This window comes from Oncorhynchus masou, chromosome 1, assembly GCF_036934945.1.
Source record: "Oncorhynchus masou masou isolate Uvic2021 chromosome 1, UVic_Omas_1.1, whole genome shotgun sequence".
In the NCBI taxonomy this organism is placed as follows: domain Eukaryota; kingdom Metazoa; phylum Chordata; class Actinopteri; order Salmoniformes; family Salmonidae; genus Oncorhynchus; species Oncorhynchus masou.
In genome coordinates, this window is record NC_088212.1 from 33,201,841 (window position 1) to 33,224,702 (window position 22,862).

The window sequence follows — 22,862 nt, forward strand, 5'->3', positions numbered from 1 at the left end:
TAGATAGTGAAGTACCTGATTAACCCGAGAGCAACTAACTCAGAACACAAATAGTACCAGCCAGCCCTAAAATAGTTACATGCCAGCCATCAGGATAGTTTTTATTGAATGTTGTAACTATTAGGTAATCGGTGAAATCTATTTTGAGAAGTTCCAATTTTATATTTTTGTTTAAGTGATGTTAAAAATAGATACAGTACCAAGCAAAAGTTTGGACACACCTACTCATTCAAGGGTTTTCTTTATATGGACTATTTTCTACATTGTAGAATAATAGTTAAGACATCAAAACTATGAAATAACACATCAAATCAAATGTATTTATATAGCCCTTCTTACATCAGCTGATATTTCAAAGTGCTGTACAGAAACCCAGCCTAAAACCCCAAACAGCAAGCAATGCAGGTGTCGAAGCACGGTGGCTAGGAAAAACTCCCTAGAAAGGCCAAAACCTAGGAAGAAACCTAGAGAGGAACCAGGCTATGAGGGGTGGCCAGTCCTCTTCTGGCTGTGCCGGGTGGAGATTATAACAGAACATGGCCAAGATGTTCAAATGTTCATAAATGACCAGCATGGTCAAATAATAATAATCACAGTAGTTGTCAAGGGTGCAGCAAGTCAGCACCTCAGGAGTAAATGTCAGTTGGCTTTTCATAGCCGATCATTAAGAGACATATTGAATCATGTAGTAACTTGGTGACAGCTTTGCACACTCGTGGCATTCTCTCAACCAGCTTCACCTGGAATGCTTTCCAACAGTCTGTAAGGAGTTCCCACATATGCTGAGCACTTGTTGGCTGTTTTTATTTCACTCTGCTGTCCAACTCATCCCAAACCGTCTCAATTGAATTGAGGTCGGGGATTGTGGAGGCCAGGTCATCACATGCATAACTCCAACACTCTCCTTCTTGGTCAAAGCCCTTACACAGCCTTGTGTATGCAAAGTGTGTTTTGGGTCATTGTCCTGTTGAAAAACAAATGATAATCCCACTAAGCGCAAACCAGATGGGATGGTGTATCACTGCAGAATGCTTTGGTAGCCATGCTGGTTAAGTCTGCCTTGAATTATAAATAAATCACAGACAGTGTCACCAGCAAAGCAGCCCCACACCATCAGACCTCCTCCTCCATCCGTCATGGTGGGAACCACACATGCGGAGATCATCCATTCATCTACTCTGCATCTCACAATGACACAGCGGTTGGAACCAAAGGACAGATTTCCACCGGTGTAATGTCCATTGCTCGTGTTTCTTGGCACAAGCAAGTCTCTTCTTCTTATTGGTGTCCTTTAAATCAAATCAAACTTTATTTGTCACATGCGCCTAATACAACCAAGTGTAGACCTTACCGTGAAAGGCTTACTTACAAGCCCTTAACCAACAGTGCAGTTCAAGAAGCGTTAAGAAAATATTTATCAAATAAACTAAAGTAAAAATAGGTTAGTTGAGGTAATTTGTACATGTAGGTAGGGGTGAAGTGACTATGCATAGATAATAAACAGCGAGTAGCAGCAGTGTATAAAACAAATGGAGGGAAGGGCGGGGGTCAATGTAATAGTACGGTGGCCATTTGATTAGTATTGGTTTCTTTGCAGCAATTTGATCATGAAGGCCTGATTCACACAGTCTCCTCTGAACATTTGATGTTGAGATGTGTATGTTACTTGAACTCTGAAGCATTTATTTGGGCTGCAATTTCTGAGGCTGGTAACTCTAATGAACTTATCCTCTGCAGCAGAGGTAACTCTGGGTCTTCCTTTCTTGTGGCGTTCCTCATGAGAGCCTGTTTCATGATAGCGCTTGATGGTTTTTGCAACTGCACTTAAAGAAATGTAAAAGTTCTTGACATTTTATGGATTGACTGACCTTCATGTTTTAAAGTAATGATGGACTGTTGTTTCTCTTTGCTTATTTTAGCTGTTTTTGCCATAACATGGACTTGGTCTTTTACCAAATAGGGCAATCTTCTGTATACCACCCCTACCTTGTCACAAAACAAATGATTGGCTCAAATCCATTAAGAAGGAAAGAAATTCTACAAATTAACTTGTAAAAAGGTACACCTGTTAATTGAAATACATTCCAGGTGACTGGTTGAGAGAATGTCAAGAGTGCGCAAAGCTGTCATCAAGGCAAAGGGTGTCTACTTTGAAGAATCTCAAATATAAAATATATTTTGATTTGTTTAACACTTTTTTGGTTACGACATGATTCCATATGTGTTATTTCATTGTTTTGATGCCTTCACTATTATTCTACAATGTAGAAAATAGTAAACATAAAGAAAAACCCTTGAATGAGTAGGTGTGTCCAAACTTTTGACTGGTACTGTATATATATATTTTGATATACATACGAAAACCAATAAAATGTTTTCCAAAAATGTAATAAGCAAATCTCACAAATGTGACATAAGAATAGGACTGCAATATCAAACGAAAATGTTATTATTAGTAATCTTATTAGCATAAAACATTACACTATCGTAAGTTCTACAAGTTATGAGGTTTGAAAATGAATCAATAAATAAATGCCACCACAATTCAACATTCTTTCTCCTTTGAAACATAATTTATTATTGTATCATACACATTTACATCCAGTGATAAGAATCTGTTCACAGACACTTAATGCAGCACTAAATCGCAAAGGCAGGCATGTAGGAGACCAAGGTTCTTTAACATTTTTAACAACACCTTGTTTCACATGTTATTTTTACAAGGGGACAAAGACCATCCCCGCACCAACAAACAAAAACAACAACAACCAACCCAGGTTTTGGCACAGTATATACAGAGATTACTTTTGCCCAGTAAGCAAAAGCTGTCATGGGGTGTACCCTGAAAAACCATGTGATTATGTTTGCTTTGAATGATTTCACCCATGTAGTGTAATTACTACTGTACGAGACTAACAACTTTGGGTGACTACGTTAAGAGGTGACAGTATCAAGTATAGTACAGTTCAAATATTTCAATTGCACTTCAGTTTCATGGCATATACATAAAACCCTCAAAATGCATATATGAGCATTATAACACCTGGCATGAACCCTGGCATGAACTTTCATCAGTACTCATATGCAATTTTCCTAATTTACATAAACTATAGTCATCGTGATGACCTTCTCAAGACAGGTCTAGAATATGAGTGCTAATGAATGCTTATGCCAGCTGCAGGAGACTTTACATAATTATTTTGATTGCCTCATTTACACTGAAAATGTCAAAGATTTTACTGAGTTACAGTTAATATATGGAAATCAGTTAATTTAAATAAATGCATTAGGCCCTAATCTAAGGATTTCACATGACTGGGGATACAGATATGTATTTGTTGGTCACAGATACCTTAAAAAAGGTTGGGGCATGGATCAGAAAAACAGTCAGTATTTGGTGTGATCACCATTTGCCTCATGCAGTGTGCCACATCTCCTTCGCATAGAGTTGATCAGGCTGTTGATTGTGGCCTGTGGAATGTTGTCCCACACATCTTCAATGGCTGTGCGAAGTTGCTGGATATTGGCGGGAAATGGAACACACTGTCGTACATGTCGATCCAGAGCGTCCCAAACATGTTCAATGGGTGACATGTCTGGTGAGTATGCAGGTTATGGAAGAACATTGACACTTTGAGCTTCCAGGAATTGTGTATAGATCCTTGCGACATGGGGATGTGCGTTATCATGCTGAAACATGAGGTTATGGCGGCGGATGAATGGCACGATAATGGGCCTCAGGGTCTCGTCACGCTATCTCTTTGCATTCAAATTGCCATTGATAAAATTAAATTGTGTTGGTTGTTCGTAGCATTTGAGTGCCCATACTATAACCCCTCCGCCATCATGGGGCACTCTGTTCACAATGTTGACATCAGCAAACCGCTCGCACACACGGTGCCATCTGCCCGGTACAGTTGAACCCGGGATTCATCCGTGAAGAGTACATTTCACCAGCATGCCAGTGGCCATTGAAGATGAACATTTGCCCACTGAAGTCAGTTACGATGCCAAACTGCAGTCAGGTCAAGACGATGAGCACGCATATGAGCTTCATCGAGACGGTTTCTGACAGTTTGTGCATTAATTATTTGGTTGTGCAAACCCACAGTTTCATCAGTTGTCGGAGTGGCTGGTCTCAGACGATCCCGCAGGTGAAGAAGCCAGATGTCAACGGGGATGTAAACAAATTTGTGGACAAAATTTGAGAGAAATTAGCTTTTTTTGCGTTTGGAACATTTCTGGGATATTTTATTTCAGCTCATGAAACCAACACTTTACATGTTGCGTTTGTATTTTTATTGTGTCTAAACTGAAGCGTAACTGAGCTTTGTGACTTCACACCTCTATGAAGTGCATCATGTCGGATGGTTAACGTGGTGATGAGAATCTGCAAACAACCCCAGATGCACAGATTTGATTATGTTGAATGGGTAATTATTGTATAATTAGATAGCAATTCATTACATATCATTGTTTTCATTATAGCTTTGCAAAATATAATGGATTTTTTGGGGCCCTTGACGTCACATCTCTGTCAAAAGCCCACAATGTGTCCCTTATCCAAAACTGAGTGGTAGGACCTGAGTAGAACCATTGTTTTAAGGCTCTCTTAAAATAAACAGGTTAATAGAAACAATGCAACAAAGCAATGTCCTCTATCACTCTCTTTCACTCTCACTCTCACTGTTACTATAAATTTCGCTGTTCTTCTCCCTCATAATATGAAATTCAAATACTGAGATATAAGAATGACAAAACCACCCTGAACAGTTTCTCTCCCTGCTACCACCCAGTGTATACTCAGGATAATCGATTGAGCTCTGTCTCACTCAGAGTGTGGTTATCCTACATTGGCAAAAATCATGACAGTGGTAGTGGTTGAAGATTAAAATGAGAGAGAAATGTTTTTGAATAACATTTTGGTGGCAGGCTCTCTCTCAAGTCACTGTGGTGCCTATATACAAACCAGTAATAACACATTTGAGCTGAGAATGGACAAGGGCTGCTTGCCTAGCTTCCTTCTCCTTCATTGCCTCTCTCTTCCACTCCAGCGTCCCTCCTTCACCACCCTCTTGCATGTGCTCCGTCCTCCTGGGACCCAGAGTCGGAGTGTGGGATTCCCCCAGAGCTGTTGGCAGGGGCCCGGCCCATCATTTCCTGGCCCCACTCGCGGTGGCTGGACTCCTGGAGGCCCCGGCCAGTGGTCTCAATGGGCAGAGCACAGGAGGCGATGGCAGCCAGCAGGCAGCAGATGCTATACACTGACAGAGTCAGGTACACAGAAGACTCCAACATCACCTGCAGAACAGGGGGAGGAATGAAAACCGTATCACCAGCCGAGGTAGGATAACTCTCTATGTGATGGCGTGAATGTCTTTCAGTACACATTATGTACAAATATTCTTTATATATTGGTTGTGGTAACCTTTTTTTCGATTTTACCTGTGCAACGAAGGGTGTGATGAGGGCTCCCACTCTAGCCATTCCACTACTAGTGCCCAGACCTAATGCTCTGGTTGCTGTTGGATATACCTGAGGAGTCAGGAGAACACCATGGGAATACATCATTTATTAACATTCAGGACAGACACTTCATGCTGTTTACGCAAAAGGGAATGTCAAGTTTTACGCATTATTTTTATTTACAGTGTAATTTACTTTGTACCATATTGACACTGTAATACTTATTTGAAACCAATGGAGAAGAAGAGTACAAACCAAATAACTATCCCTTCGTTTAGTCACAAATCTATCAAAGAAATTAAACTGAACAGAAACCTGACGTCTACGATTTAGTAAAATCTTTGTTTTTAAAGTAAGAGCTGGTATTCTATTGAGTCGATAATGTAGCCACAGGGTACATGGGGTTGTATGGCCTATGACCTCACCTCAGGGGTGTAGACATAAGCAGCCTGGAAACCTCCTGCGATGAAGGCCCTGGCGATGAATATCAATACTGTCAGCCACGTCCTGAAGCACAGACAACAACACTGTTATTGTGTTGTCAGTTGCGGATCCACCACAGTGTTATGTTTGTCATAGAGTAGTGCATTGCGAATCCTAAAAGTAATAACTTTGTAATTTTGTATCGGATGGTCTACCTCCCTACACACGCGTAGAGTGGCACAAGGCAGAGAGAGAAGACGAAGAAGCACAGTGCCATGGTCTTTCTCCTTCCCAGCCGATCGATGGCCCACAGAGTCACCAGCAAGCCTGCCCAACATTATACATCAACCAATCTATTTAGATATTCTACTAGTCTTTTTAATCAATAAGAACAATTTACAACCTACTTTATTTCACAGTACCCTGCTCCCCATGCAATTGTGTTTAACAGTATTATGACTATTAGTTGAAAGCAGGAGGTCGAAGATGTATACCTGGGAATTCAGACAGGGTGGTCCACAGCAGATCCTTGTAGTCGTCTGAGGTCAGGTATTTACACTCCAGGCTACACCTGGGCTCCCTCTTACTACCTTTTGACTCTAGAGCGAGACATAACACAAGAAACACGTGATGCACACTTAGCAGTGCTCACTGCAACCCTCCAGAATCACAAGGTCCTGAAATGACCTTGAGACTTAAAGGCTAATGTAACCTGCGGTCAATTGGAGTTACTCATGGTTAAAGCTTTACAAAAATATAAATTTTTAGTTGAATAAGATGGTTTGGGCTCAGCAGGTTAATACTATCCTTAAGAGTGTTTGTGTGAGTGTTACTGATGATGTCAGAGGAGAAGGAGCAGTAACTCACCCCCACAGGCACCCCCCTCCTGGAAGAGCTCAGTGGTGAGCAGGACCAGGCCATAGTAGGCGAATGCATTAGAGAACCTTAAGAGATAAAACAGTCAATCAAAGGATTCCCATGAGGAAAACTGGGATAATTAAAGATGCAACTCTTATGTTAAATAAAGGTTACATAAATAAAATGTATGAAGATGTTCAATCAAAGTATGTAAGAGTTTAAATTAGTCATCAGATGTGATCTACTAACTTTTAATTACCTGTATCTAGAAATTAGGAAATGTAAAGTCATGTATTTACCAAATAAACCACAGCAGAATTGTGGTCCAGCGAAAATGCGGTGAGAAAAGATCCTGGAACTTCCCACGGTCCTCCTAATTGACAAACAGTCAAGAAACACAATATGACAGATAAACAACTGAAACAAGCCAAACTACTTTAGTATGCCCTGTACGTATTCCATACATTATATCTTAATGTGCTGGGCTGTACCTGTCTGGCAGCAATTAGTTTTCCCAGGGGCATGGGGACTCCGTTCTCCTTGGCGATGCGCTTCAGTGTAGTCAGAGCTTTCTCCTGGTTCCCTGTCAACACGTCATAGCGTGCACTCTCTGGCAGCCACTGTTTCCAAAACCAAAGGGTCAGTTGTTTAATAGTGTAAAATAAATTAATTCAAGTGAATTGGTAGTAGCTGTTACTTTCATACCAGTGGTGGAAAAAGTACCCAATTTCATAAAGATACCTTAGTAGGAAATGACTCACGTAAAAGTGAAAGTAACCCAGTAAAATACTACTTGAGTAAAAGTATTTGGTTTTAAAGTATCAAAAGTAAATGTAATTGCAAAAATATACTTAAGTATCAAAACTAAAAGTACAAATACTTTCAAATTCCTTATATTAAGCAAACCAGATGGCGCCATATTATAGTTTTTTTAATTTACAGAAAGCCAGGGGGCACACTCCAACACTCGGACATAATTTACAAACAAAGCATGTGTGAGTCTGCCAGATCAAAGGCAGTAGGGATGACCAGGGATGTTCTCTTGATAAGTGCGTGAATTGGACCATTTTACAGTCCTGCTAAGCATTCAAAATATAACAAGTACTTTTGGGTGTTAGGGAAAATGTATGGAGTAAATAGTAGATTATTTTCTTTAAGAATGTAGTGAAGTAAAAGTTGTCAAAAATAGTAGAGTAAATTACAGATACCTCAAAAACTACTTAAATAGTACTTTAAAGTATTTTTACATAAATACTTTACAGTACTGCATACTCACAAAAGAGAGGATAGCGAAGATGAAGAGCGGAATGGTGGAGAGGCCGAGCAGCCAGCGCCAGCCCAGAGTGGGCATCACCAGGATGGCCAGCAGCACCTCAAACACAGTGCCCAGCGCCCAGAATATCTGCAGGGGCACAGCAATAGGAACAGCAAATGGTTGGCATGATGAGTTCCCTGGCACATTGAAGCAGCTTCATTGATCCAGGTCAGTGGAGATCTATCCTGCTCCTGAAAGGCCAAAAACGTAGCATCAAGAGGATCACTCACAAACAAGTAGATCAATTTGTACCTCAAAGACCTGCTAATGTCTCAAATCAATGACAAACTTGACAGAGTTAAAAGTGGACCTCACAGGACGACTGCACAGTTGGACACAGAGATAGAAGCACAGGAGAGAGGAGTTGAGTTGGACAGGCCACAGACTAGAGTGTAACTCTTACTAAGTGATAGAAAAGGATAAGTCATACCTCGATTAGCAAGATGCAGGTGGCTCTGGACCTCATGGGGAGAAACTCTGCATACAGTGTCACCCTGAAGGGAGAAGGACATGTGACTATTATGCTACTTCTATTAACTATTATTTTTATTTTTATTTTTTTATTTCACCTTTATTTAACCAGCTAGGCTAGTTGAGAACAAGTTCTCATTTGCAACTGCGACCTGGCCAAGATAAAGCTTAGCAGTGTGAACAGACAACACGGAGTTACACATGGAGTAAACAATTAACAAGTCAATAACACAGTACAAAAAAAGGGGGAGTCTATATACATTGTGTGCGAAAGGCATGAGGTGGTAGGCGAATAATTACAATTTTGCAGATTAGCACTGGAGTGATAAATGATCAGATGGTCATGTACAGGTAGAGACATTGGTGTGCAAAAGAGCAGAAAAGTAAATAAATAAAAACAGTATGGGGATGAGGTAGGTGAAAATGGGTGGGCTATTTACCAATAGACTATGTACAGCTGCAGCGATCGGTTAGCTGCTCAGATAGCACATGTTTGAAGTTGGTGAGGGAGATAAAAGTCTCCAACTTCAGGGATTTTTGCAATTCGTTCCAGTCACAGGCAGCAGAGTACTGGAACGAAAGGCGGCCAAATGAGGTGTTGGCTTTAGGGATGATCAGTGAGATACACCTGCTGGAGCGCGTGCTACGGATGGGTGTTGCCATTGTGACCAGTGAACTGAGATAAGGCGGAGCTTTACCTAGCATGGACTTGTAGATGATTATTGTGTGTCATTAATATAGAGTCAATCTGTAGCCCACTTATAACTGGGTAGATAACATAACCCAATCCTTTACTGTGTCTTACTACAGTATACTGTAGCTATTTCTATAATGCCAACAGTAAGGGATACGTACGACTGTGGGGCTCCTCCGATGCCGAATCCCACCAGGGCACGGAGGAAGAGGATCCAGCCATAGACGGGGGCAAAGGCGCTCAGTACACCGTAGAACATGGTCCACGCCACACTCATCTTCAGACCCTGTGTACACACACACCCACCCACAACTGTGAGCTCTGACAGACAGCAAAATACCCTAACTATCTCTACCACATATCACACTGTCATAGATATCCCTATTCCCCATCTCTGCCCAAGACGTTGATATAAAACTGATGTCTCATGAAAGCCTGTCAAAGCGCATAACTAGGTCATTCCACGAAATTAGTGTATTTTGCATCCCTTTGAGATTAAGTATAAATTGTGCACCAATATTGAATTTTAAAAGCCTATATTAAATGAAGTGCTCTTTAATATGGACCACATGGAGAATTCAATCAGATTTTTATATAAATGAAGACTTGCTAAAATGCATAATTTTCCACCGAGGGCCGTCTGGTGACTTCTAGGAAGATTTTAAATCCACTTAACCAGAACACTTCTCCAAGTTCTCATCATCAATGTAAAGCCCTATTTATTTCATGTGATTCATTTACATTTACATTTAAGTCATTTAGCAGACGCTCTTATCCAGAGCGACTTACAAATTGGTGAATTCACCTTCTGACATCCAGTGGAACAGCCACTTTACAATAGTGCATCTAAATCATTAAGGGGGGGGGGGGTGAGAAGGATTACTTATCCTATCCTAGGTATTCCTTGAAGAGGTGGGGTTTCAGGTGTCTCCGGAAGGTGGTGATTGACTCCGCTGTCCTGGCGTCGTGAGGGAGTTTGTTCCACCATTGGGGGGCCAGAGCAGCGAACAGTTTTGACTGGGCTGAGCGGGAACTGTACTTCCTCAATGGTAGGGAGGCGAGCAGGCCAGAGGTGGATGAACGCAGTGTCCTTGTTTGGGTGTAGGGCCTGATCAGAGCCTGGAGGTACTGCGGTGCCGTTCCCCTCACAGCTCCGTAGGCAAGCACCATGGTCTTGTAGCGGATGCAGCTTCAACTGGAAGCCAGTGGAGAGAGCGGAGGAGCGGGGTGACGTGAGAGAACTTGGGAAGGTTGAACACCAGACGGGCTGCGGCGTTCTGGATGAGTTGTAGGGGTTTAATGGCACAGGCAGGGAGCCCAGCCAACAGCGAGTTGCAGTAATCCAGACGGGAGATGACAAGTGCCTGGATTAGGACCTGCGCCGCTTCCTGTGTGAGGCAGGGTCGTACTCTGCGGATGTTGTAGAGCATGAACCTACAGGAACGGGCCACCGCCATGATGTTGGTTGAGAACGACAGGGTGTTGTCCAGGATCACGCCAAGGTTCTTAGCGCTCTGGGAGGAGGACACAATGGAGTTGTCAACCGTGATGGCGAGATCATGGAACGGGCAGTCCTTCCCCGGGAGGAAGAGCAGCTCCGTCTTGCCGAGGTTCAGCTTGAGGTGGTGATCCGTCATCCACACTGATATGTCTGCCAGACATGCAGAGATGCGATACCTGGTCATCAGAAGGGGGAAAGGAGAAGATTAATTGTGTGTCGTCTGCATAGCAATGATAGGAGAGACCATGTGAGGTTATGACAGAGCCAAGTGACTTGGTGTATAGCGAGAATAGGAGAGGGCCTAGAACAGAGCCCTGGGGGACACCAGTGGTGAGAGCGCGTGGCGAGGAGACAGATTCTCGCCACGCCACCTGGTAGGAGCGACCTGTCAGGTAGGACGCAATCCAAGCGTGGGCCGCGCCGGAGATGCCCAACTCGGAGAGGGTGGAGAGGAGGATCTGATGGTTCACAGTATCGAAGGCAGCCGATAGGTCTAGAAGGATGAGAGCAGAGGAGAGAGAGTTAGCTTTAGCAGTGCGGAGCGCCTCCGTGATGCAGAGAAGAGCAGTCTCAGTTGAATGACTAGTCTTGAAACCTGACTGATTTGGATCAAGAAGGTCATTCTGAGAGAGATAGCGGGAGAGCTGGCCAAGGACGGCACGTTCAAGAGTTTTGGAGAGAAAAGAAAGAAGGGATACTGGTCTGTAGTTGTTGACATCGGAGGGATCGAGTGTAGGTTTTTTCAGAAGGGGTGCAACTCCGCTCTCTTGAAGACGGAAGGGACGTAGCCAGCGGTCAGGGATGAGTTGATGAGCGAGGTGAGGTAAGGAGAAGGTCCCGGAAATGGTCTGGAGGAGAGAGGAGGGGATAGGGTCGAGCGGGCAGGTTGTTGGGCGGCCGGCCGTCACAAGAAGCGAGATTTCATCTGGAGAGAGAGGGGAGAAAGAGGTCAGAGCACAGGGTAGGGCAGTGTGAGCAGAACCAGCGGTGTCGCTTGACTTAGCAAACGAGGATCGGATGTCGTCGACCTTCTTTTCAAAATGGTTGACGAGTCATCTGCAGAGAGGGAGGAGGGGGGAGGGGGAGGAGGATTCAGGAAGGAGAAGGTGGCAAAGAGCTTCCTAGGGTTAGAGGCAGATGCTTGGAATTTAGAGTGGTAGAAAGTGGCTTTAGCAGCAGAGACAGAGGAGGAAAATGTAGAGAGGAGGGAGTGAAAGGATGCCAGGTCCGCAGGGAGGCGAGTTTTCCTCCATTTCCGCTCGGCTGCCCGGAGCTCTGTTCTGTGAGCTCGCAATGAGTCATCGAGCCACGGAGCGGGAGGGGAGGACCGAGCCGGCCTGGAGGATAGGGGACATAGAGAGTCAAAGGATGCAGAAAGGGAAGAGAGGAGGGTTGAGGAGGCAGAGTCAGGAGAAAGGTTGGAGAAGGTATGAGCAGAGGGAAGAGATGATAGGATGGAAGAGGAAAGAGTAGCGGGGGAGAGAGAGCGAAGGTTGGGACGGCGCGATACCATCCGAGTAGGGGCAGTGTGGGAAGTGTTGGATGAGAGCGAGAGGGAAAAGGATACAAGGTAGTGGTCGGAGACTTGGAGGGGAGTTGCAGTGAGGTTAGTGGAAGAACAGCATCTAGTAAAGATGAGGTCCCTGCCTTGTGAGTAGGGGGGAAGGTGAGAGGGTGAGGTCAAAAGAGGAGAGGAGTGGAAAGAAGGAGGCAGAGAGGAATGAGTCAAAGGTAGACGTGGGGAGGTTAAAGTCGCCCAGGACTGTGAGAGGTGAGCCGTCCCAGGAAAGGAGCTTATCAAGGCATCAAGCTCATTGATGAACTCTCCGAGGGAACCTGGAGGGCGATAAATGATAAGAATGTTAAGCTTGAAAGGGCTGGTAACTGTGACAGCATGGAATTCAAAGGAGGCGATAGATAGATGGGTAAGGGGAGAGAGAGAGAATGACCACTTGGGAGAGATGAGGATCCCGCCACCACCCCGCTGACCAGAAGCTCTCGGGGTGTGCGAGAACACGTGGGCGGACGAAGAGAGAGCAGTAGGAGTAGCAGTGTTATCTGTGGTGATCCATGTTTCCGTCAGTGCCAGGAAGTCGAGGACTGGAGGGATAGGCTGAGATGAACTCTGCCTTGTTGGCCGCAGATCGGCAGTTCCAGAGGCTACCGGAGACCAGGAACTCCACGTGGGTTTAGGGTGGCCACGCCACGCGGTGGGAGCGTTTGTATGGTCTGTGCAGAGAGGAGAGAACAGGGATAGATAGACACATAGTTAACAGGGTACAGAAGAGGCTTAATGCAAAGGAGATTGAATGACAAGTGGACTACACGTCTCGAATGTTCAGAAAGTTAAGCTTACGTAGCAAGAATCTTATTGACTAAAATGATTGAAATGATACAGTACTGCTGGAGTAGGCTAGCTGGTAGTGGCTGCGATGTTGACACTACACTAATCAAGTCGTTCCGCCGAGTGTAATAGTTTCTACAGTGCTGCTATTCGGGGCTAGCTGGCTAGCTAGCAAGGTTGATTGCGTTCCGTTACTTTAAAAGAACGACAATAGCTGGCTGGCTAACCTAGAGAATCGCTCTAGGCTACACAATTGTCTTAGATACAAAGACGGCTATGTAGCTAGCTAGCTACGATCAAACAAAACAAACCGTTGTACTGTAATAGTTACTACAGTGCTGCTATTCGGGGGCTAGCTGGCTAGCTACGTTAGAAGAACGACAATAGCTGGCCAGCTAACCTAGAAAATCGTTCTAGGCTACACAATTGTCTTAGATACAAAGACGGCTATGTAGCTAGCTAGCTACGATCAAACAAAACAAACCGTTGTACTGTAATAGTTACTACAGTGCTGCTATTCGGGGGCTAGCTGGCTAGCTACGTTAGAAGAACGACAATAGCTGGCCAGCTAACCTAGAAAATCGCTCTAGACTACACAATTGTCTTAGATACAGACGGCTATGTAGCTGGCTAGCTACGATCAAACAAATCAAACCGTTGTACTGTAATGAAGTGAAATGAAAATGTGATACTACCTGTGGAGCGACGCGGAATGTTGACCGGGTAGTTGGAGTTCAATTCGGTAGAGGTTGGCTAGCTGTTGGCTAGCTAGCTAGCAGCATTTCCTACGTTAAGGACGACAAATAGCTGGCTAGCTAACCTCGGTAAATTCGTGATTAATTTAAGTCTGTCCCTCATTTTAAGGTAAATCCTGTTACGTGAACAGAACTCACATTTTAATATGGTGAAACTATTCCTTTTTCATATTGTTTTCAAAAGAAACACTGAACAGCTAATAGTCAAATCATAGTGTAAAAGCAGGTGAGTGTAATGATGCGGTAAGTTGGAAGCAGGTGAAACTTTTTAATAAAACAACAAAACCAAGAACACAAGAACAACTGGTTAGTGAACCTGGGAGAGTGACATATAAAGGGGAGGAAATGATGAAGGTAATGGAGTCCAGGTGTGGGTTGCACGTAATGATGAGTGCCAGGACTCCTCAGGAACCCCCCCCCCGCTCCTGATTCACCCTCTCCACCTGCCCGTTAGACTGAGGCCGATGCCCGATTGTGAGGCTAACCATGACCCCGAGCTTCTCCAAGAAGGCCATCCATACTCGGGATGTGAATTGGGGAGCTTCCCTGCTAGAGCATTCCGGGGGACTTGATTTGAGCACACACGGAACAGGAGTTGTTATCCCTGTGGGAACTTAGATGCGTGCGGGAGGACAATTCCGGGGTACGGGCTCCCTCTCTAGAGCCTGGTGGATGTCCACATCTACGTCCCAAACCACAGGACACGACTCGGGAGGATGGGATTATGGGTGCCCTTTCCCGAATCGTAGTTATGGGTAAAGGCATTGGCATAGATGTTCTTAGAACTTGGGCAATAGGTCAGCGTGAAGTCGAAACTTGTGAAGAAGAGGGCCCACCTGGCTTGGCGCAGATTCAGTCTCCTCGCCGTCTGTATATACTCGAGGTTACGATGGTCAGTGAGGATGACAAATGGTTCCTTGGCACCCTCCAGCCAGTGTCTCCACTCCTCTAATGCCAACTTCACTGCCAAGAGCTCCTGATCGCCGATGTCATAATTCCTCTCTGCGGAGGACAGTTTCTTGGAGAAGAAAACACAAGGATACAATTTGTGAGTCCCCCTGTCTTTGTGACAAAACTGCCCCTACACCCACCTCTGATGCGTCTATCTCAACCACAAAAGGTAGCGTAGGATCTGGGTGTTTTAGCAAGGGGGCGGGGGTGAAACACCCCTTGAGGAGATGAAAGGCCTTGTCAGCTGCTGGAGACCAAACCAACCTACTAGGCCCACCCTTGAGGAGGGAGGTGAGAGGGGCACCGACGGCGCTGAAGTTCCTGATGAAGCGTTGGTAAAAGTTGGCAAACCCCAAAAACCCCTTGATGGTGGTTGGGACTGGCATCTACCTTCTTGTCCTCCATTCTCACTCCCTGCGGGATGATTTGGTAGCCCAAGAAGGAGACAGCCCTCTGGTGGAATTGGCACTTCTCCGCCTTGGCAAACAGGTGGTTAGCCAAGACGCATTCCAGGACTGCTCAAACGTGAGTGATGTCGAATCAAATCAAATCAAATTTTATTTGTCACATACACATGGTTAGCAGATGTTAATGCGAGTGTACCGAAATGCTTGTGCTTCTAGTTCCGACAATGCAGTAATAACCAACGAGTAATCTAACTAACAATTCCAAAACTACTACCTTATACACACAAGTGTAAAGGGATAAAGAATATGTACATAAAGATATATGAATGAGTGATGGTACAGAGCGGCATAGGCAAGATGCAGTAGATGGTATTGAGTACAGTATATACATATGAGATGAGTATGTAAACAAAGTGGCATAGTTTAAAGTGGCTAGTGATACATGTATTACATAAAGATGCAGTAGATGATATAGAGTACAGTATATACGCATACATATGAGATAAATAATGTAGGGTACGTAAACATTATATTAAGTAGCATTGTTTAAAGTGGCTAGTGATATAATATACATCAATTCCCATCAATTCCCATTATTAAAGTGGCTGGAGTTGAGTCAGTGTGTTGGCAGCAGCCACTCAATGTTAGTGGTGGCTGTTTAACAGTCTGATGGCCTTGAGATAGAAGCTGTTTTTCAGTCTCTCGGTCCCAGCTTTGATGCACCTGTACTGACCTCGCCTTCTGGATGATAGCGGGGTGAACAGGCAGTGGCTCGGGTGGTTGTTGTCCTTGATGATCTTTATGGCCTTCCTGTGACATCGGGTGGTGTAGGTGTCCTGGAGGGCAGGTAGTTTGCCCCCGGTGATGCGTAGACCTCACTACCCTCTGGAGAGCCTTACGGTTGTGGGCGGAGCAGTTGCCGTACCAGGCGGTGATACAGCCCGACAGGATGCTCTCGATTGTGCATCTGTAGAAGTTTGTCAGTGCTTTTGGTGACAAGCCGAATTTCTTCAGCCTCCTGAGGTTGAAGAGGCGCTGCTGCGCCTTCTTCACGATGCTGTCTGTGTGGGTGGACCAATTCAGTTTGTCTGTGATGTGTACGCCGAGGAACTTAAAACTTACTACCCTCTCCACTACTGTTTCATCGATGTGGATAGGGGGGTGTTCCCTCTGCTGTTTCCTGAAGTCCACAATCATCTCCTTAGTTTTGTTGACGTTGAGTGTGAGGTTATTTTCCTGACACCACACTCCAGGTTGGTTGAGAAGATCAGGATGTCATCGATGTACACAACCACCTGATGTCCGAGCATGTCCCTGAACACCTCGTTGACGAATGCCTGGAACACTTACGAAGCAGTTACTAAGCCAAAGGGCATAACCAAGTACTCTTAGTGACCAGACATTGTGTGGAACGCAGTCTTCCGCTCATCCCCCTCTCGAATGCGAATGAGTTTGGTGAAGAACCTGGCCCCGCAGAGCTGCTCGATGACTGATGGCACCAGCGGGAGAGGGTACCGATACGTTGTGGTGATGCCATTGAGTCCATAATAATCGAAACAAGGGCATAATCCTCCCTCCTTGGCCACAAAGAAGAAACCAGCCGACGCAGGGGACGTGGACCTGCGGATTAAACCCTGTTGGAGCGCATCTTGAATGTAGTTCTTCATGGCCTGGGTCTCAGCCACTGACAGAGGGTAAACGTGTCTGTGCGGAGGTGTAGCACCGGAAAACAGGTGAATGGCACAGTCTCAGGGGCGATGAGGAGGGAGACAGGTAGCATTAGTCTTGGATAATACCTCCCTTAGATCCTGATATTGCTCCGGGATGTTGGGCTGGAGGGCAACCAGACTCTCAACCAACATGGAACCAAAGGGGACAGGAAAGCAGGTCTTACGGCATTCAGGTGACCAGTCGGTGATTCTCATCCTCGACCATGAGATGGTAGTGTTATGGCGCTGAAGCCAAAGTAGGCCGAGGAACGGGTGTGAACGGGTGTACTGGTGATGAAGAAGGGGATGTTTTCTTGGTGATTGGGCTCCACGGGTGAGGGTGAGTGGTTGGGTGATGTGTGTGATGCTTCCGGATCCTAGAGGCTGACAGTCAAGACCTTGAACCGGAAAAGGAGAGGAGAGCAGGTAGGTAGTAATATTGAGAGAGCAGGCAAGGGTCTGATCCATAAAGTTCCCCACGGCGCCTAAAGCTGTAGACACAGGACATGAGGGACAGTCAGCCAGAGTGATGGTACTAAAAAGAGTCTAACAGGAAGAGCAGTAGATGGAATACTCACTCCTGTTCCAGGGGATGTAATGTCACGTAACAGTCCCTCTGCTCTAGTGGATCCCAGATTCTGAAGTAACGGACACCGCTGGCACTTGTGCCCTCCATGGCCACAGTACAGAAACCCGGCCCGTTGTTCCGCCGCGGGAAGGCGTTACCCCTACCTCCATGGGTTCAGGCTCTGATCCCGAAAACTTGCCGAAAGAGGGAGAGAACTGGGATTCTCTACCTCTAACCCTATTACAGGGGCTGAGTCACTGGCTTACTGGTGCTCTTCCATGCCATCCCTAGGAGGGATGCGTCACTTGAGTGGGTTGAGACACTGACGTGGTCTTCCTGTATGGGTTGGCGCCCACCCTTGGGTTGTGCCGTGGTGGAGATCTTTGTGGGCTATACTCGGCCTTGTCTCAGAATGGTAAGTTGGTGGTTGAAGATATCCCTCTCGTGGGGTGGGGGCTGTGCTTTGGCAAAGTGGGTGGGGTTATATCCTGCCTGTTTGGCCCTGTCCTGGGGTATCGTCGGATGGGGCCACAGTGTCTCCCGACCCCTCCTGTCTCAGCCTCCAGTATTTATGCTGCAGTAGTTTATGTGTCGGGGGGCTAGGGTCAGTCTGTAATATCTGGAGTATTTCTCTTGTCTTATTCGGTGTCCTGTGTGAATTTAAGTATGCTCTCTCTAAATCTTTCTTTCTCTCTCTCTGAGGACTTGAGCCCGAGGACCATGCCTCAGGACTACCTGGCCTGATGACTCCTTGCTGTCCCCAGTCCACCTGGCCATGTTGCTGCTCCAGTTTCAACTGTTCTGCCTGCGGCTATGGAACCATGACCGTTCACCGGACATGCTACCTGTCCCAAACCTGCTGTTTTCAACTCTCTAGAGACAGCAGGAGCGGTAGAGATACTCTCATCGCAATGGCTTTGTCCAGGGTGAGGTTGTCATCTCAGCAGGCCAGTTCCATTTGGACCTCCTCGCGCAGACCTCTTCTAAATAACGTGCTGAGCGCCGGCTCATTCCATCCACTGGAAGCTGCTACTGGAAGCTGCTACTGTCCAGAAGGTAAGCGCATACTCAGCAGCCGTCTGATACCCCCGCTGATACCCCCGCTGGAGCTGAAGCAGACGCTCACCTCCCTCTCTGCCCTCCGCAGGATGATCAAAAATTAATTTAAACAGAGCCATGAACCCCTCTTAAGACTCAAGCTCCTCCTCTCCTCTCATCAACCCTGTTATGGTCAACCATGTGACTTTATTTGGAACTTAAAAGGCACTGCTATCCCCATACCTTAAGATTTTATTCATATTTTTGCCTCTTTGCAAAAATAATATGCACATATTATACTGAGTCTACACACACCCACTCACATACAATCATCATATATGCTGCTGCTACTCTGTTTATGATATATCCTGATGCCAAGTCACCCTACCCCTATACATATATACCTCTATCGATCCAATATCCCTGCACATTGTAAATATGGTGCTGGAACTGACCCTGTATATAGTATGTTTACTTACTTTATCGTGTTCTTCTTATTTCTATATCTTTTGTGTTTTTGTTGTACCTTCTTATTTTTACATTACATTGTTATTGAAAACTGCATTGTTTGGGTTAGAGCTGGCAAAAAAAGCATTTCACTCTACTTGTGCATGTGACATTAAAACTTAAATTATTATAGTTATTTTTTTATTTAACCTCTTTTTTATCAAGTTGAACATGTGCTTTTTTAAGACAGAATGTAAAAATGTAGGTGAAATCAAAAAAAATTTGGGGACTAAGTTACACTTTTAAAAAGGCACCGAATAAGTGGAATGACCCAACTGCTGTGAAATGCCAATTAGAACTCGATATAGACCTCCACCACAATAAACCCAGCCGTTGAACTCACTGTTTTTCTGCCATACTTATCGGATATGTTCCCCCAAATGGAAGAGCTGATCATCATTCCAATGAACACCGCCTTGAGTTAAAAAAACAGAGGAAATGGATATCACATATGTAGAGGCTTTGTCAGTAATGAAATGTGACAGTGTAAGACTGCATTAACATCAACAGCTACTGCTATTACACTCATCACTACCACTACTAGTCCATACAATCAGCACCACCTTCTCAACAACTCATTGTTATTATTGATGAATGTACTGCATTGCTGAGGGAGCTAGCACATAAGCATAGCACTGCACTTTTTATACCTGTTGTAAACTGTGTATGTGACGAAATCATTTCATTTGATTTTAACTACCGTTAGCCCACCAAACCAGTCATCATTTAGTGTTACTGGTAATCAATGTAAGAATGAGACCGGCATTACCGAGGTGAGTAGCGCCACCCACAGGCTTGGAAGCCTCCATTCACAGTGAAGCTGTGGTGCCAGGATGCTTAGAATCATCATCTCCATAGCATCAGCCATCTGAACAAACAGCGGCCATAAGGACCGGTGGGAAAGGAAACAATGAAGACACAGTGAATTGCGCTCATATACATTATACTCACGTGTACAGGTTTGAAATACAGCACATACACAGCATGGTATGAAACTGTCATGTTTTACTCTCGGACTGTCTTAAGCATGGCTGCTCACCCAGGACAGACCAGTGAGGATGGAGAGTTTCCACTGGAACTTCCCAAAACCAATGGCTTCCACAGCATCCTCCACCATGAAAGTGTCTGAGGAGAATAAGAGGTGTAACCAATTAACAATACATTTTATACCAACTCAAGTAGGAAATTACATAAGATACAGATGATGAGTTGCAAGTATGGATTGCAAGTTACTATGATAAATGTGTACGCAATGAGTAACTGTAGTCAATCTCATTAAAGAGAAAGGCCATTATAAGATCCCAGTGGTCCCCTGAGGGGGTAGGTGGAAGGAGAGAGGGGGAAGTTATAATCTCCACCCAGCACAGCCAGAAGAGGACTGGCCACTCCTCAGAGCCTGGTTCCTCTCTAGATTTCTTCCTAGGTTTTGGCCTTTCTAGGATGTTCTTCCTAGCCACCGTGCTTCTACACCTGCATTGCTTACTGTTTGGGGTTTTAGGCTGGGTTTCTGTACAGCACTTTGAAATATCAGCTGATGTAAGAAGGGCTATATAAATACATCTGATTTGATTTGATTTGGAATGCAATTTTATGCATATGGAAGTTATTTTGAATTTGGATGGGACAGTCAGAGTGATGGCTAAGGAGGGACCCAGTCATACCATCAGTTGGGTTGGCAAACTCCCGGGGTACTAGTGTGCCATCGTGAAGTGCCACAGACTCCATGTAAGCCTGCCTCCCATCGATCTGGACTTCCTGGTCTCTCCCCAAGCAGTCATCCTCAGAGCGTGTGCTCTCACCCGTGCGACGGAACTTGACCACGCTGCAATAGAGAAAGCCAGGAAGATCAACTTGGATCCATTTGCCAGCCTACTGTAAAGAAGTTTGTGCCAACACAGCTGAATGCAGCTGAGAATGAGAGGTTGTTGCCGAGGTGATATGAGCTGTTCCTCCCAGGCAAACAGAGGTAAGTTATGCACTGCTGTTCACAACTGACAAACTTGTGTGCCACCTAATAATTGTGTGTAGACCACAAATAGATTTTATGTTAAGAAAAATAAAATTCTCAAATTTAGACAATACCTTAAACACCTGTATGTTATCTGTACATCAAGCTCATAAACTCCACATTTTGTAAGATGACAGACTGCTGATAGAGGGTGGAACACTGTAAAAGGAACATGGAGGCAGCCCAGTGATGTCTTAATCACAGTGATTACTACACAGATTTGCCAAGGGCAGAAGAAATACAGCTGATCGCCCAGTGAGGAGCCTAGAAATCAACATGCCTTGCTTACTGTGGTTCTGTTTCTTTCAGTTCTGTACAGAACAATCCCACATTTATCCCATATAGACTTGGAGAAGGGCATTGCTCAATGGACAGATTCTGTAAACCGTTGTGTTGATGGCGTTACACTTTCTGCAAGAAAGTTGCAATGAGGTCTAATTGCCTCAACCATCATAATAGCATAAGATCTATGGATCCTTTTTGGAAATATTATTTTGAGGTTCACACTGGGGAGAAAGACAGTTTGCTGCCACAGTCACATTGCACAATTTCAGTTCTACAATTTTTAGGTAGTAACTGGGCCTACTGCCAAGTCACTGCTTTATTGGTATAGGAACAATTGTAAATAGAAAGGAGAGTCTCAATAGAAACATAGTTGGAAATTGATGGTGATAGCCAGGTGTGGACAACTCTGGTCGACCAGCTTCAGTGAAAAGTGTGTATTTTTGTCAATAAACAGAAATGAACGTAATAGATTTTCGTGCACAAGAGATACAATTGTATAGTATGAATATTCTAAAACCATTCCAAATCATGGTTATATTTGCTGCTACTAAATAATTAGTAATAGGCTGACATATATATCTGTTACCCACAGTATACCTACAGTAATTTTTAGGCTAAATGTGTGGCCATTGCTAGTATAAATATTTGTAATAAAATTAAAATAAGCTACATGTTGTGTAACATATTAGATGTTAACCACCCCATTCTAACAAACTGGTGCAACTCATGCATGACCAAAACAAAGGCATGACGAATGATGTTGGCAAGGCAGTAGCTGCATATACAGTAGGCAATGATGTGAATGAACCCCCTGTGAAATATGCACACTGTCACTACCAGTAAAAAATAAATACAAATACTAGCCGACATTGTTGTAGCACCCATATGAGCATTTGGGTCAGGGTTACTGTTTACCGGTCATTGATGCTTTGCTTTCAAACAAAACGCCCGTCAGTTCCTCGACATGCCACATTGTATTCGTGTAGAGTACTCTGACGAGCACAAAATAGGAATACAATGTTGCACATATTATTATGTCAAGAGATCATTGTCACCCAACAGCTGCAATTCAAGCAATCACGAAAGAAAGGCTGTGGGCGAAGGGTCGGTTTAACAAAATGACCCAGTTACGATCAAATTAGAAATTAATAAGTTTTTGTATATATACACTCACGGGAGTTGTCTTAACTGGAACAAATCATCGTCCATTTTGGTGGTGTTTATTGGGTTCCACAGTGAAATGTCTCATTGCCATTACATCGTTATCATAGCAAGTCAAGATTTCAGCACCACAAGCTTGCGGAGAGCCACCCGTTCTGGTTCTCAGCGGAGAGCCAATGAGGGACGGGATATTCAGAATTATGTATATCATTGGATATTCACTATTTCAGCTTCCTGTGTCGTGTCACAGCAGTGTGCCAGCCAAAAGGTACTGTGAAGTGATGGCGGCAGGGTCACTCGTGCCGGCCGGGAACAATGACGTATGGAAAACCTGGACAGCTGACACTTTATGTCAATAAGAGCCTTTAAGCCACCGGGGCCAAATTATTTTACTCCTCCTT

At 44.6% G+C, this 22,862-nt stretch overlaps 1 protein-coding gene across 1 annotated transcript; it reads right to left on the reverse strand.

Annotated features, from left to right (window-relative positions):
* Positions 1-2,550: 2,550 nt before the first annotated feature.
* On the reverse strand, positions 2,551-22,654 carry LOC135551826 (synaptic vesicle 2-related protein-like). Its single transcript, XM_064983099.1, has 16 exons — positions 22,475-22,654; positions 20,669-20,829; positions 20,047-20,132; positions 19,777-19,875; positions 19,351-19,422; positions 9,389-9,513; positions 8,493-8,556; positions 8,024-8,149; positions 7,239-7,367; positions 7,047-7,120; positions 6,757-6,833; positions 6,384-6,488; positions 6,105-6,216; positions 5,892-5,973; positions 5,446-5,535; positions 2,551-5,301 (listed from the first exon to the last, which is right to left on the reverse strand). The coding sequence occupies exons 1-16, from the start codon at positions 22,507-22,509 to the stop codon at positions 5,065-5,067; spliced, it is 1,674 nt and encodes a 557-aa protein (XP_064839171.1). The 5' UTR covers positions 22,510-22,654; the 3' UTR covers positions 2,551-5,064.
* Between the last annotated feature and the right edge of the window lie 208 nt (positions 22,655-22,862).

Bases quoted from the DNA above. Each gene is read 5' to 3' on its own strand.
- LOC135551826 (XM_064983099.1), bottom strand. From the start codon at position 22,509: ATGGACGATGATTTGTTCCAGTTAAGACAACTCCC. The intron at 8,150-8,492 runs GTATGACTTATC...GTGCCCCTGCAG, and splicing joins CCTGCATCTTGCTAATCGAG to ATATTCTGGGCGCTGGGCAC. The intron at 6,489-6,756 runs GTGAGTTACTGC...GTCTCGCTCTAG, and splicing joins GGAGGGGGGTGCCTGTGGGG to AGTCAAAAGGTAGTAAGAGG.